General features: G+C 38.0%; 1 protein-coding gene across 1 annotated transcript in view; it reads right to left on the minus strand.

Moving 5' to 3' along the window:
* Positions 1-15712, minus strand: part of LOC109068521 (UV radiation resistance-associated gene protein-like) — an 88045-nt gene that overhangs the window by 869 nt on the left and 71464 nt on the right. Inside the window, 1 exon segment of the mRNA XM_042765253.1 lies at positions 7023-7114. Within this exon segment, the coding sequence (XP_042621187.1) occupies positions 7023-7114 (92 nt within the window).

Consider the following 15712-nt stretch of genomic DNA (forward strand, 5'->3'; position numbering starts at 1 on the left):
CGAGAGATGGGAAAGAAATTCGAGAGTGTGAAGATGCTGATGTCAGTGGAGCTCTTTGTTGCTGATGGATCATCTCATAATTCATTTACACATTGAGAGCCTGGGAGAGCTCAGCCAGAGTCTCTGATCCTCAACCTCACACACGCACTCAAACAAATACACTCGCACCCCCCTAAAACACACACAGCTGTTGGACTACATACATCATCTGAAATATGACATCTAGAAAGTAAAACAACTGTATAGGATTCGTCATCCTTCACGAGGAGCTTTCACGGAGAGCTAAAACAAGCTGCAAACTTATAAAAGTAGTATCATGTACATGCAAAACAAGTAAGGTTATCTCACAAGAAAAAGCACAGAAAGTCAAACTCTATGTTAAATGCTCAGTTCAAAAATTTGAGATCAATTTATTATTATTTTTTTTTTTTTTAAAAAAACAATAATACAATAATAAAATATAACACAAAAAAAAAAAAAAAAATTTAACTTGCAAAAAAAAAAAAAAAAAAAAATCACATTTCCACACAAATATTAAGCAGCACAACTGTTTTCAACACTGATAATAAAAAATGTTTCTTGAGGACCAAATCTGCATATTAGAATAATTGCTGAAGGACCATGTGACACTGAAGACTGGCGTAATGATGATGAAAATTCAGCCTTGCATCACAGAAATAAATTACATATTAAAATATATTACATTGGAAAACAGATATTCTAAATTGTGATAATATTTCACAATATACTGATTTTCCTAAACATCTGATCAAATAAATGCAGCCTTGGTGAGCAAATTGTCTTTTAAAAAATGATAATGCAATATCTTAATTTTTTGAATGTCAATGTACCTTCAGAAAACAAAGTATTTAACTTGAATTTTCATTTCCATGTGAGAAATAAACCGGAAAAAATATCGGCCACAATTTTAAACACCTTTTTTTACTCATCATTTGACTAGACTGCAAAAAAATCATGTTATTTTTAAGCAAAACTGGATTAAAAAAAACAAAAAAAAAAACTTTATTTCCGAGATGATAACTTAATGAGATACTGTAATGAGATATTTTGACCACAATATAGGATACTACTGTCAAAAAAGTTTATGGTTGTATAGTGTGTCCTTTAAATGATTTTATTTATTTTTTTAAATAGTAAACGGTGTACAGAGTATACAATGTAAGCTATGGTCCATATGTTTTTGTGTCTTCAATACGGCAGTGAGGATATTCACTCAAAGTTATACAGTATGTGTGGTAGAGAGATACGTGGTTTAATTCCTGTGTGTCTGGACAGGCTGCATTGCTACATAGCAGCTTTAATGCTGTCCGACCACAGTGATGAATTTCATGACCAAGTATAAGCAAAGAAACATGCTCCCAAATTCCTCATCAGTTCACTGAAAACAAACATCTAATGGTTGGCCATAGCGTGGCGTGCACTGTATATTCGATTTCCCAAATGATTCTTCTTGCGCTCAGAATGTTCAGCTGGTAATTAGATCCAGTTTTCAGATGTGAAATTGGGAGAGACGTTCCAAATGAAATGTTACTGTGAGCAAAACCATAGCATTTCAAAACAGCAGTCAGATGTGTCTGCAAAGCATTAGGGTGGCGTTCAAAATCATGTTGCTACAGTCGACTAATGACGACCTCTGATTGTAGAAATGAGTCCTTGAACTCCCATCTCTCAGACTAATATCATTTATTGTACTGTATGATTACGGATAATGGATATATTAAAATGTTATCAGCCCTCAAAAAGTCTAACGGCCACAAACTTCAACTTATGCATGTGTTATGTAAAACATATGGACTCCATCTAGCCAAGTGTTTAGACGTCATACCCCTAGCAGGGAAAAATAAAGCATTTTTTGTTTGGAACAGGAGGCTATTTGTTACACTGTGCTTCCCCTTATAAATGAGTTCCTCTAAACATGTGTCAAACCGCAACCCTTAATCAAGAGCAAGTGGCCGGTGTGTGCTGGTAGATGGCGCGGGGCTCGAACATGCATGTGCGACGCAGCCCAGAGAGAAGAAGAGGGGGCTATTTGCACTCAAGCATGCCAGACTGATCTCCCAGAACTGTCATAATATTTTTCATGCAGCATATTTTCTCTGTTGGACTTAAACTTGGCTCTTAACATGGGCCAATTAGGCTGTCCCCACCCCTCCTTCCAAGAGCAGAGAATTGGCAGGGAGAAGGAACGTGTCTCGGGGCGTCCTGTGTGGGGATGGGTGGTGGTCCGGGAGTGAGCCGGAGGGACTGCGGAAGAATAACGGCGGCAGAGGTGTGTATTCTTGTGAAACTGGATCAAGAAACAGATTCAAACTCCCCGGGAGGAATTCCGGAAACCACAAATTCTCCACAGTTAAGCAAAAAGCAAAAATAAATGCAGGATGACGCTAAAGATAGTTTGAATAATGTTTGCTTAAGACCTTAGACCTCTCCTATAGTCATGGATATACTTAAAAGATATTAACAGCCCTGAAAATATGTTTGCATAATATATGCTTAGAATCATTAAATATAAATATATTAATAAATACAAAACAATTAAATTAATTCTATATTCTAATATATAATTGTCAATTATTATACTTGACAATTATGAAATCATAATAATATTATTTACAATTACTATAACTGACAAGTACAATAATTGTAAATATTAATTCCCCTTGATATTGTAATCAAAACTAATTTCAATTAATAGAATTTACATTAAAATGCTTTGCAACATTTGCATGTTACACCATTTACGCTGCAAGTGAGCTGAGTATGTGTTCCTTGGTTTGAGGATATGACTAGTAAAATTAAATATTACATTTTCCATAGTTGTTTTTAGATCCAAGAAACTGAGCGAAGCATCTTTTTCAGATTATAGAAGGGCTGGCCTGCATTCGCAAAAATGCCTGTGCGCTAATTTACCTATTGACATAAAAATGCATTGTTTATGGGGGTGACAAATTGTTTCCTGTATTCCCGTTCTGGACATGCACCAGTAATAATGCTTCAAAGCCTCACACTGTTTACGTCCCACTGACAACCTTCATAAAAATGTTCAATGACAGGAACAATCAAACATGTGGGACTGTTTCCAGCACCTAAGAATGAGGCGTCATGGCAACCAGGCTCTGCTTTGGGTTCTGTAATCTGAATGTTTTTTGGTGGGATGGCTGTGTGATTGTAAAGAATAGAGGGGCATTGGAGGAACGCTGATGGAATTTCAAAGGAACGTTCCACCAGACATATGTAAAAAAAAACCACCAATAAGAAATACACACACACAGACTGCATCTTCATCCCACTGTTCTGAGAAATCCTCGCTCGGATTCAATACATGTAAAATATATGTGTGTGTACATTGTATGTAATTTATGCTGCATTTGAGACACCTTGTTATGAATCAGGCCTTCTTACAAACTATTTGACAGCCATTTATATACTGGATTAGCAAAGGCTTGTTGTGAAGATGTATAATAAAATAGTTGCCTGATGAATCATGTTCCCAAAGAGATGGAAATGAGTCCACCTGAATCTTTCCAAATATGGTGGCATGTTATAGAACTTATTGTAGGTGGGTGGCGCTTGGGAATTTGAGCCATGGCTATAGGCTAAAATTGGGTTTAGATTTAAACAAAACCGATGAAAAAATGAGAAATGTTGAAATAAAAGATAAAAAGATGAAGTTATATGGTTTATTAGTGTTGCACTTTCACCAGGGTTCCAAGGGATTCCTCAGAACTTCCAACCCCACCCTAGAGTTTCCATCCTGGGGTGTTGAGTCTCATCAGCCCCTCCACTTCTACGTCTTTACCCGCTCTCAAGAGCTCCACAGTGGGGCTACAGGACTTCTAAAACGCTGCCAGAGTCTTGTGCCATAAATAAGAGAATGTTTCGCATATTCGGTTTGAACTCTGCAGGACACATCATTACACAGCGGCCCCATGTCTTGCACCTCTTCCCTTCACCAACCACACCCACTCTCACTTACTCTCAAAAACCATCAACCACTCCAAAAAAACTACTTTTTCTCTCATCATTTTGCTCTTCTTCCACATTTGGCGTCTCAGACTGTTCTCACTCCGACTGGACTGACGTGCAGAGGAAACCACCAGAATGTGTGAGAGTGATTATGGCTCCAGATGAAGGCAGCAAAGACTGAATCTAACTGCCAATCAGTGTTTGAATGAGAAAAAGCAACAGGATGATGAAAGGCTCAGAGATGTGAGATAAGCAGAGTGAGTTTGGTCAACACAACTCTGCCATGTTAACATTTTAATCACAATTAAACGTTAGGGCACAGTCTGCATACAATTTGCACCCACTGAAAGCGTAACTGAAAGCATCTTTCAAAGTTCTACATTTTCCCTCAGAATCAGTGCAGAAAATGCCAACTCCACAGAGTCTGCATAGGTTTTCTTAAAGACTTTAGCAAACAAAAATGAGACTCTGAGGTGACAGAAATACAGTCTGTTGTACTCATGCTGTTTTCCATCCAAGATTGTTTGGTATATTCCTGCTATATTTTTCAGATTTCTAACCATTATGTAGAAGGTGGTGTAAAAGGAGGCAAATCAGCATTGTTAACATTAGACGTTTCCCATTTAACCAAACTGTAGGTCTATAAAAAGTGCATACTTTGTGTTTTAAATTCTGTCTGCAAAATTGAAAGAACTTTGAGTGATTGATGCATTTTAATTTATTTTTATCATTAACTCTGCAAACTCTGTTTCCTAGTTGGAAAAATTCAAATTCAAGTGGAATTTAACAACATTTTTCCACATACGAAGTTGGAAATTCCAACATTCCGATTTGGTCCTAGACAACATTTTCTTAGGCCAGAAGGCTAAAAGATTGACATGAAATGATGACATTGGAAACGATCGTGGATAAGTGTTATTGTATTCCTGAAAGAATTCTGAAAAACTTGGAACCAGGTAGTTTTGCCATGAAAAAGATCTGTACTTTATCTTTATCCAGTCTGTAAATCGAGCTGAAACGCATGTTGAGTCCAGCCAACAGTTCTGCTAAACAATCAAATATTAATAACCCCTGTTCAGAAATGTGGTTGTAAGACATGTGCAAAACTCCTGAACACACACACAGAGGGTGAAACTGTGTGTTCAGACTCTGCCAACATTTATAACAAATTTGAACAGATCAAACAATTTCATTAAGCCAGTCTCAAAAACACTGCCATCTCCATTTCCCATATAAACATCCGTTAAAATTGAAGAAGGCGGCCAAAATAAATCCCCATATTTTCCCAACATATGCTTCTATGAATCTGCAGAATGGCAGTTCCCACGGTACACCTATACAGTGTTCCCAATTCACCATTTCCATTTCTTCATGTGCTTTCTCTGATACTCCCGTCCCTTTCTCTTTCCCTCTGAAGAACTCCTGCAGCTGCCCTGATGCAGATTTTTATGCACCGATAATTCACATCTCTGGCCCCTGCCCTGGAAACATTATCTAAACTGAGAGGGGAGGGAGTGTAGGAGAGGAAGTGGATGCAAGGGTCATAAAAGCACTCTGCAACAAACAGAAAATAAAAGAATCCATTTACTCTATATTTCACATTTCAGCTCTGGATCCAGAGAGTTGCTTCCTGCGCTGGAGAACAAGTCTAGACCTCCTGTTTGATTCGCTCAGGAGTCAACACTAGCAGACAACCACTCTGTATAAAGTAACTTGACTCTTGGAGGGTCTCGATGTGCTGTAAGTTATCGTTTACGGCTGTGGAACTGTATGACAAAGATGTCGAAGGGAATGTTCTGCACATTTGTGTTTGTGTATACGGTCCCCCTCTCCCCAGGGGAGGCGGAAACTGCTCTTTCACGGTTCTAAGTGTACCGTCGAGTCAACACCACCGCCCTCCGGGTCTGTTTAGCCATGCAGCACAACCGCCGGAATTCTGGAATACATGAGTTCGCCATGCAGCACAACACGCCGGTTCGCCGGACTTCCACTTCCCTCCTCTAACTTCCTGCCACTCTGTACGGTTCAAGAGGTCAAAAGGTCACACTTTCATCTGTTCCATCTTAAGCATTTCCACAATCCATTAAACATTACTGGGGGGACGCTGAAGAGTTTTACTTACCCTGGCCTCCTTCCTTTCAAAACACAGATTATTAAATTAACATTCAGATAGATGGTTTGGCTCGTTGAACCAAGAAAGAGTTGGAGAGATCAAAAGGAGGCTTTCTTTAACAGTATGTTTTTGACTGCCATTGGTTTCCAAAGGAATACAATTGGGAATTTTTATCATCACTGATGTAAAAATTATAATTTTGTTTATTTCAAAAGTTGGCTAGCTAACTATAGTGGTTTATCATAGTGCATATCAACAGAAACCGGATTTTGTAAGCTACTCTAAACTAATGCTACAATGATTTAACAGTGAGAAAATAATTGTACTGTAAATATAATTTCTTGGTAAACATTAATAAAAAACAAGATTTTTACATTTTCTGAAAATAAATATGAATGTGATTTTTTATTTTCTTAGGAAAATATGACTATACATAAGCAAAGAAAATCTGCAAATAAAAATAATGATTTTTTTGTATATTTCTAAAAAAAAAAATAGTACAAACATGAAAAGAAAATATGAAAAAATAAATATATGCAAATAAGAAAACATATAAACAATATTATGAGTATTTCTACATTTGCTGCAGAAAAATAGAAAATAAATATAAATATAAAATATGAAAATGCATATAGATATACACACACACACACACACACACACACACACACACACACACACACACATTTCTTGTGATGTTCTGGGTAGTTGCTAGGTGGTTACTGCTTGAGTTTTACTGCTTAAAAGAGCCCACTTTACGCATTTTGGTCCTTAGATATGGCTTGCGTCCCTTGTTCAATGTAAGTCTATAGAATTTTTTTTTGCCCATTTTATCACCCACCACAAAAAAATAATAAGTCTGATCACAATTTGAGGTTACATGCATGTCCATTCCTTAAGCAATAAGAATGTCAAAACTCACCATCGTACAAGTAGTCCATGCTCTAGGAAGTTCTTCAGGTTGGGTAAAGTCTGACGCAGATCTGGGGTGGAGAGCCCATGCTGGTACCTCAACTGTAGAACGAAAAACACAGAGGAAATGCATTTGTTACAACCATTATCACCTGACTCAACGATGAGTATATGGTCACTACATGCATCACCTGGGCATCGTGCCACCAGCTAGTGCAGCAGGTTAATTCATTATCCCACAGGTGCACACACACACACAAAGGCTTTCCATCTGCAGATGTTTAAGTTATTTAGTCTGCTTGCTGCAGAACCACTGACAGGAGACATTAACCAGCTCCTGGTTCCCGTAAGTTTCAAATTAATATTTAATAAAGATGGAAAAATAAAAAATAAAAGTATTTTTTTTCAAAGAGTGAAAGCACTCCTAAAGCTATTTAGGGACTTCACAGACTGCCCAGAACCAATTGAGATTGTCATGACATTATGATGGTTCAAGATAAGTGATCAAATAAAATAACAAAATGTGTATTTATTATAAAAATGTAAATTTAATTATTTAAAATAATTAAATCATCAACATAAATATAAATAATATACTGTATATAGAACAGAACAGAACAGAACAGAATAGAATAGAATAGCATAGAATAGAATAGAATAGAATAGAATAGAATAGAATAGAATAAAACAGAACAGAATGACAATTTCAGAGTCCAGTCTTGTCTAGTTACATGATACTAAGGCAGACCAGATAGATAAAAATAAAAATTGGAGTTATTCTCACATGACAATCTTAAACATTTATAGCCTAGTAAACCACTGGCCAAAAAAAAAAAAAAAAAAAAAAGTCTGTGCCACACCACAACACCTATTTCTACTGCTTTAGACTCATTTATAATGGAAACAAGGGGAGAGAGCTACAGATAAGATGCACTGACTGAATGGGAAAAAGAGAAGGGGAGGTTGTGTCAAAGAAAATATGAGACTGTTCTACGTGATCGAAGACCTCAAATTTTTTATTTCCCCCTCTTGTACAATCGTTCAGTCTAATACATTGGTCATACATGCTCTCTGACATATTAACACCAACACACACCTACAATAATATAGCATGTGTGTACGTACAAAATGACACACGATGTGAGAGGGGGAAAAGACAAAGATAAGAAAAACAAACACATACACAAATGGCACACATCAAGAAAAAATTAAAAACACAGCAATAAAAACACACACACACACACACATCTCTTCCCAAGAAGCAAGATTTTCTCTCTGGATCATGTCAAGCACAAAACTGTCTTCAGTGTACAATCAGAATGAGAATCAACAAAGTAACAGTATTCTCAGAAAAACACAACACCCCCTTTAGGCTTGGAGGTGAAATAGAACAATAACAGTCCATTCCTTTTCAAAGAAAAGCAAGTGCATGCAGTCTCAAGGGGAACGAATGTATCAAGGACACTCCTCGACAAACATCTGGTTTATCTGGCTGCATGGCAGCACCTTCTGCATGTCTTTATAAAACCTGATCAATCATAATAGCACCATAGCGACAGATGATCTGCAACTGATTTCAACTACAACTGATACTGCTGCCACGATGACACTCCTACAGGCCAAGAATTCAATAGGGATGGGAGACGAGGGCAGAGAGAAAATGAGAGACAGAAATACTGTGGAAAATGGAGAAGGTGATAACTAATGGCAAAATGGAGCAAAAGCCATTTCCTTTAGGTGGTTCTCCAGTGCTCTTTAGTTACAAAAAAATTCTGTTTATTTCACTATACTGTGCACACACATTATTCATCTCGCCTGTAAAACTAAACAAAAATAAAATAAAAAAATGTGAATGCTGCTAATAGAGATAAGAACAAACAAAAGACAGGATATTAACTTCTTGGATTCTTTTTTCACCAAATTTGAATAAGTTTTAAAGTACAGAGTGAGATGTGTTTTGGTTCACTTTACTTTGGGGACAAAATAAAATATATAATAAATAATAATAAATAAAAAAGTCTATATGTAGTTTAAAATTAACTGTATTTTATAGAGATTTTATTCTCAAATGTTTTAATAAATTATCCTTTAATTAATATTTTTTGTTTTTATTTTAGAAATATAGCGAGTTTTAATCCTTATCCTCATAAATTCTTAGGTTAAATGCTTAAATAAATAAATAAATAAATAAATAAATAAATAAATAAATAAAAAATCTCTAAACTAAACTAAATGCTACAAATGTACTTCATGTAACCTAATGAAACTTACTAAAGATCCCATTCAACAGTGTTTACATCTAAATGAAAAAAAGGGGAAATGTACAATTAAACATACAATATAAACAGATATATATCCATTATCAATCAATATGATAAAAAAAAAAAAAAAAATCTAAAATTAGCCGTTATGATACTAAACCAATGTTGACAGATTGTAGTGTTAGTTTGCAGCATAACATCATTCCGATACCCAAGACTTTGTATCCACTGCGCTATTTCTGTTATGCTCCCTAGAGCAGTTTGACATCACTGTGAGTAATGTGCAGTTTCTTTTCAACAAAGGACCCCTGGAATCTACCTTTTGTTTCTTTATAGAGGGCACTGCTCCAAATTTCCACTGGTGACGAAATGGTCAATTCCTCAGAACTAAAAGCCTTATTCATTCATGGATAAAAGTACACCTCTGGCTTTGACCAGATGACCATGTGCTGGGATCCGCATGTGAAAGGACTTTGAAAGTATGTGCCAACAGCAACAGCATTCCGTATTAAAATCAGAACGGGGTGTGCCACTTATGCCTGGCTGACTGCCTAAAACCATATTTGTTCAGTGTTTCTCTGACAAAGATACTGATTAGATTAAACCCAAAAGTCAGTGAGAGTTTCCAGAAAAGTGAAACTGAAAATGAAGTAGGACGGACATGGTTGAACAGCCAAACTTACGATCCAATCCGACCTCCCTTGTAAAGTGTAGACTCGGCATGAATGTTTTTACGAACCGTCTCTAATGCTGGGAAACGTGGCTTTCACTTTGTGGTGAAGAAGACGATCATTATCAGTTTGCCTCATGAGCTTCCCTGATGAGGAGTCTATAGTCTGTTCCAAAATCTGAAAAATGCAAGCTTTGCAGACAGAAGATACCTTGTTTCAGTCAAATTTTAATACAGAATAGCCAGTATTTCCAGAATGCAATGTGCAAACTGGATAACAATTATAAGTGTTAAAAGCAGCAGAACTGCTTTTAACACTGATAATAATAATAAAAAAGTAATAATTTCTTGAGCACCAAATCAGCATATTAGGACTATCTCTGAAGGATCATGTGACGCTGAAGACTGGAGTAATGGCTGCTTAAAAAACACAGCTTTTCCACCACAGCAATAAATTACATTTGAAAAAATATTCACATTTCCAATTATAATAATATTTCACAATATCACAATATTATAATTTTATGAAAATAAACAACGTCTGTCAAAAACAGGCCACAAACCTTTGAACAGTGGGGTATATAACATTTCTCTCACTTCGTCTGTTATCTTGGATTTATTTCACTGAGCTTATTTTTTTTTTGTGCAAGATGTGTGGTGCTGCTTTAGTATTTAGCCAAAAGAAAGTAACATAACTAACTTGCCTGCACTTTTGACTGTCTTTGCATTGGGAAGGGGCCCATGATGCCTTAACATACCGTTTCTGTGGGCTGCACACTAGCTATGGAACAGAGCATTTGTGTGTCTACTCATTCAAGGATTATAATTCTTCCAAAACTGAAAACTGAAATGCAGCCAAGGGTGCTGATCTGAAACCTGATAGGAAGCTCAAGGAAGAGCGGAATGGTGACATCATTGGATCGAAAGGGGCACAATCGCAATTGTTTTGACTGTAGGGTTGCGTCAGTGTGTGTGTGTGTGTGTGTCCTAGAGTGCCATTGTGAGTGCCTCCTCCATCTGCACGCCAACCCTTCTCATATCACGTAAACAACAAAATCCCTTTTTATTCACGCAAATACAAGCATATAAACAGACAAAAGGCAAGATATGTCTTACACCATAAATCCTCAAGTAGCATGTCAATAATTCAACTAGTAGTCATTAATAATCACCCACCCATTCCCTGGGGCAGCCTACCCCTACAAAGCAATGCATTATGGGATGAAATCTGCTCCTGCAATCTTGCAAGTCGAAGGCATTTGGCATGCACATTTGATTCCATTACTTCCTTTGTTCATCCTTACAATTTTTGCTACATGTGTTTAAGAGCCGAGCACATCTGGCCCACGAGTCCCTTGCTGGCGTGCTGCGCGATGGAGGTATGTGTGCTCCTCTTTCCCCTGTGTGCTTTGCATTACGCTGTAGCTTGAGTTGCAGCATTTGTGAATTGCTTTTGGCAAAGAGTGCTGGGAAAGATTATAGTGTAAACCTGGACATAAAGCTTTTTTAAGCAAACAACTGCCCTTTCTCCCTCCCCGAGCTCAAGGACAAACAAATAAATATTCAGCCCACTGAAAACGCGCCATCAGCGAAGACAGTAGGAGCATCTTGGGGAACTTAGAACTGCGTGGATCTGCACATTGGTCTTAATTAAAAGCGACAGCCTGACCTGCTGACAAGTTGAAGCATCAAACAGAGCAGCGGGTGGCACGGGATTCTCACAAACTGAGATTTGGAAATGTGTGAAGAGAAGAGAGAGACCAACATGACAGTATATTCAGTTTCTCTTTTGCACCGCAGACAGCTCTAAATCAAAGCGGGTGTTGACAGACGCACAGCAAGGAGAATTGTGGGTGAATAATGTGTTGTTGGTGTAATGACGGAGGTATCTGCTGTGATTTAAAAGCTTGGTGAGGATTTCAATAAACATTATAGCAGTGCAGGACCATGTGAGAGTAAGTGAAAGCTACTGAATAACACAAAGAACCAACAAAATGATAAGATATGAAGCTTCAATACACAAACAATTAACTTTTTGTAAAGCAAATGGTATAGAGACCTTTCTTATAGTTTATTTTCTCCCTTGTGGTTCTTTTGGTTGTTGTTTGTGCTTTTTTTGGTCTCGATGGTGGTATTGAATTCAGGTAATATGATAATTACAATAAAGTTGCAGATGCATGCTGTGCACAAATGAAAGCGATATAGGAACTCTCGTCTGCAGTGTCTGCGTCTTGACCCAGGTGCTCCAGACTCCTACCGCACATTCTCCAGACTCGGCTCAACCAAGGTTCTTGAATTTCTTCTATGGACGTGAACAGCCACATAAATGAAATGTCCAGATTGTTTGTGGATAAAAGACAGGTGGTTTTCCAACTGCAGGTTTGAAAAGGTGCATGGGATACCACAGCAAACGAACAGTTCTTGGTGTCCCAGTAACACGAGAAGCTCTGGAATGAGTTAGGTCACGTCTTCAACATTTCTAACATACTGGTCAAACTTAACAGCATGCAAATGTGGCGGTATAGAATATTGATATGGAAGAAAGTTACTTTTTTCCAAGTTTTCCAATATTGCCAAAATAACAAAAACACTTAAGAGAACGGAACTTCCACCTGGAATCTTGGCTGTATTTGTGTTCCATCATCTGCATTAAAATTAATGTTTTTTTTTCTCCCTTTTCTTCCCTGTCAACCTGTTATTTTTTCCCACTTCTGCCATGGCCAATTTATTTACATACTAAAGGCTTAGAGAGGGTCTAATTTTTTGAGGGAAATTAGAAATGACGCAGGATATGAAACTGCGTCCCACATGAAGCCTCTTTGTTCCATCAGAGGTTGTGTTGATGAGGGTTTTGTCATCAAAAAAGTCACAACAGTTCAATGCAAAGGGGCACGTTGAATCTCTTGACAACACATCGAAGCAGATGCTTGGTAGGGTCGGAAATTTGGAATGCCATAACTTTTCATCAGCTGAGTATTTTTACAAACATAGATGGCCGAGCAGCAATTCGGAATCCAAACTCTAGAGATCTCTGAGATTCGGACCCATGCAGTGAGCTATTGCAGTAAATTACAATATAAACTGAATCGTTTACGTATAGATGAGGACATTCCCTTCTTGCCGTGTTTTGTAAAAAACAGAAATGGGGAATGGTTTTGTTGGTTGGCCGAGATCTTGCACCCCCACACTGCACGAAAATTGCCGGATCGCCTTCTGTGTGAACGTAAACACGTCCTGTGATTGATTCCGGGATCGAGCTCGGGTTGGGGAACTAGTAACATTGCTGGGTTCAGTCCTGGAACGAGTTCTGTGAACAAAAGCCAGAACCAATGCCATAAAGGGTGTGTCGTAGTGATGACGCACTTTATTGTGCGACTCTTTTACTGGGTGTTTTGAAGGCAGATCAACGTTCGTGACGAAAAAATATGTGCAAACTGTAACGAAGCAGAGATAAGTTAGCTCCTCACTATCCACACTGAAGCTGAGATCGTTCGCCAGATTAAGTGTAAATTAACGTGCCTAGCATTTTCGACTCATACATTACACGTTATGAATTATCAATTTTTGAATGTTCTCAATTAGGTATTTGCACATGGTCTAACTTCCTTTTTTCATATCATATACAATGTATACAAAGACCAATCTTGTTTTTTGAGAAACGGGGTGATGCTCTAATCTTGAATAGAAAGCATTTCTGGTGAAATTTCTCCTCACATTTGACTACTTACAGGGCAACTCCTTGAAAATTAATAGATGAGGGAGAACATTTTTGACAAGCCTTGGCTCTGACCACTCTGTATTTGCTTAAACCCACTCTAATTCAGAATTTTAGGAAGTTTAGAAAGAGACAGGCCTTCATTTAGTTGGCAAAATACCTGTATAATTCTGTTTGTTGAGAGTTCGCTATAGTTCAAATGTGGTACTGGTCTACATGCTGTACTGATAAGCCTTAATATAACTCATCATTATCTGGGTTACTCTGGATTCTTACTCGCTTTGCCAAAGTCATTGTGACTCCAAGGCCTACTGTATCTGTGTGGCATCGGGACCAGGAACATGCTTACGTAAAATGGTACAACAGAAAGGCAGCATATAGTTTGGGTTATTAAGAAGAAAGGTAAGCATATTTTAGCTATTGGGGCTAATGCACATGCCAAGTATATGTTCCTAAGGATTTGAAGGTAAATACAACCTAGAGCAGTTTGAGTTCTTGGCTTTGGTCGGGCAAAGTTCTTGTTTTGAAACATCAAAAGAAACTCAAGGTGCTTTTGGAACATTACTCTTTGTGTCCGAGGCCAACACTTGAGTGTAAATATATGCAACAAATCACCCAAGCCATCACCAAACATCTAAGGAACAATTCTGAACGGACGTTTAGACTTGGCCACTTGTTTAAAGCAGAGATTTGACCTCACAGTGCAGCTGAAGTCTCAAATACAAAATGAAGCAGGTTTATGTAAACCGCAGCAACTGCTTGAAAACACATGCTAGGCACTCTGGCTGCAACGCTAACAAAATTAGCCATGAAAACTCTCAATGGAGTGTGGCCATGAAGATGCCTCTGAGCTATTCTTCATCCAGATATCTCGCTAGTTTTTAAGCCTATCAAAATCTTGGATATCAGATCAGCATGTGGATAATATTACCATTGCAATACGATGCATACACAAAAAAAAGTACAGAGATGTTATACACTTCAGAAAGAAAATGGCCTGTACACAAACTTGCTGAAATTAAAAATTTTACACAGTCAAAAAACAGACACACACATATATATATATACAGTCGTGGCCAAAAGTTTTGAGAATTACATAAATATTGGAAATTGGAAAAGTTGCTGCTTAAGTTTTTAATAATAGCAATTTGCATATACTCCAGAATGTTATGAAGAGTAATCAGATGAATTGCATAGTCCTTCTTTGCCATGAAAATTAACTTAATCCCAAAAAAAACCTTTCCACTGCATTTCATTGCTGTCATTAAAGGACCTGCTGAGATCATTTCAGTAATCATCTTGTTAACTCAGGAGAGAATGTTGACGGAGCACAAGGCTGGAGATCAATATGTCAGGCTGATTGGGTTAGAATGGCAGACTTGACATGTTAAAAGGAGGGTGATGCTTAAAATCATTGTTCTTCCATTGTTAACCATGGTGACCTGCAAAGAAACGCGTGCAGCCATCATTGCGTTGCATAAAAATGGCTTCACAGGCAAGGATATTGTGGCTACTAAGATTGCACCTAAATCAACAATTTATAGGTTCATCAAGAACTTCAAGGAAAGAGGTTCAATTCTTGTAAAGAAGGCTTCAGGGCATCAAGAAAGTCCAGCAAGCGCCAGGATCGTCTCCTAAAGAGGATTCAGCTGCGGGATCGGAGTGCCACCAGTGCAGAGCTTGCTCAGGAATGGCAGCAGGCAGGTGTGAGCGCACCTGCACGCACAGTGAGGCGAAGACTTTTGGAAGATGGCCTGGTGTCAAGAAGGGCAGCAAAGAAGCCACTTCTCTCCAAAAAAAACATCAGGGACAGATTGATCTTCTGCAGAAAGTATAGTGAATGGACTGCTGAGGACTGGGGCAAAGTCATATTCTCCGATGAAGCCCCTTTCCGAATGTTTTTTGGGGCATCTGGAAAAAGGCTTGTCCGGAGAAGAAAAGGTGAGCGCTACCATCAGTCCTGTGTCATGCCAACAGTAAAGCATCCTGACACCATTCATGTGTGGGGTTGCTTCTCATCCAAGGGAGTGGGCTCACTCACAATTCTGCCCAAA

Source organism: Cyprinus carpio, chromosome A10 (genome assembly GCF_018340385.1).
Source record: "Cyprinus carpio isolate SPL01 chromosome A10, ASM1834038v1, whole genome shotgun sequence".
NCBI classification, from domain to species: Eukaryota; Metazoa; Chordata; class Actinopteri; order Cypriniformes; family Cyprinidae; genus Cyprinus; species Cyprinus carpio.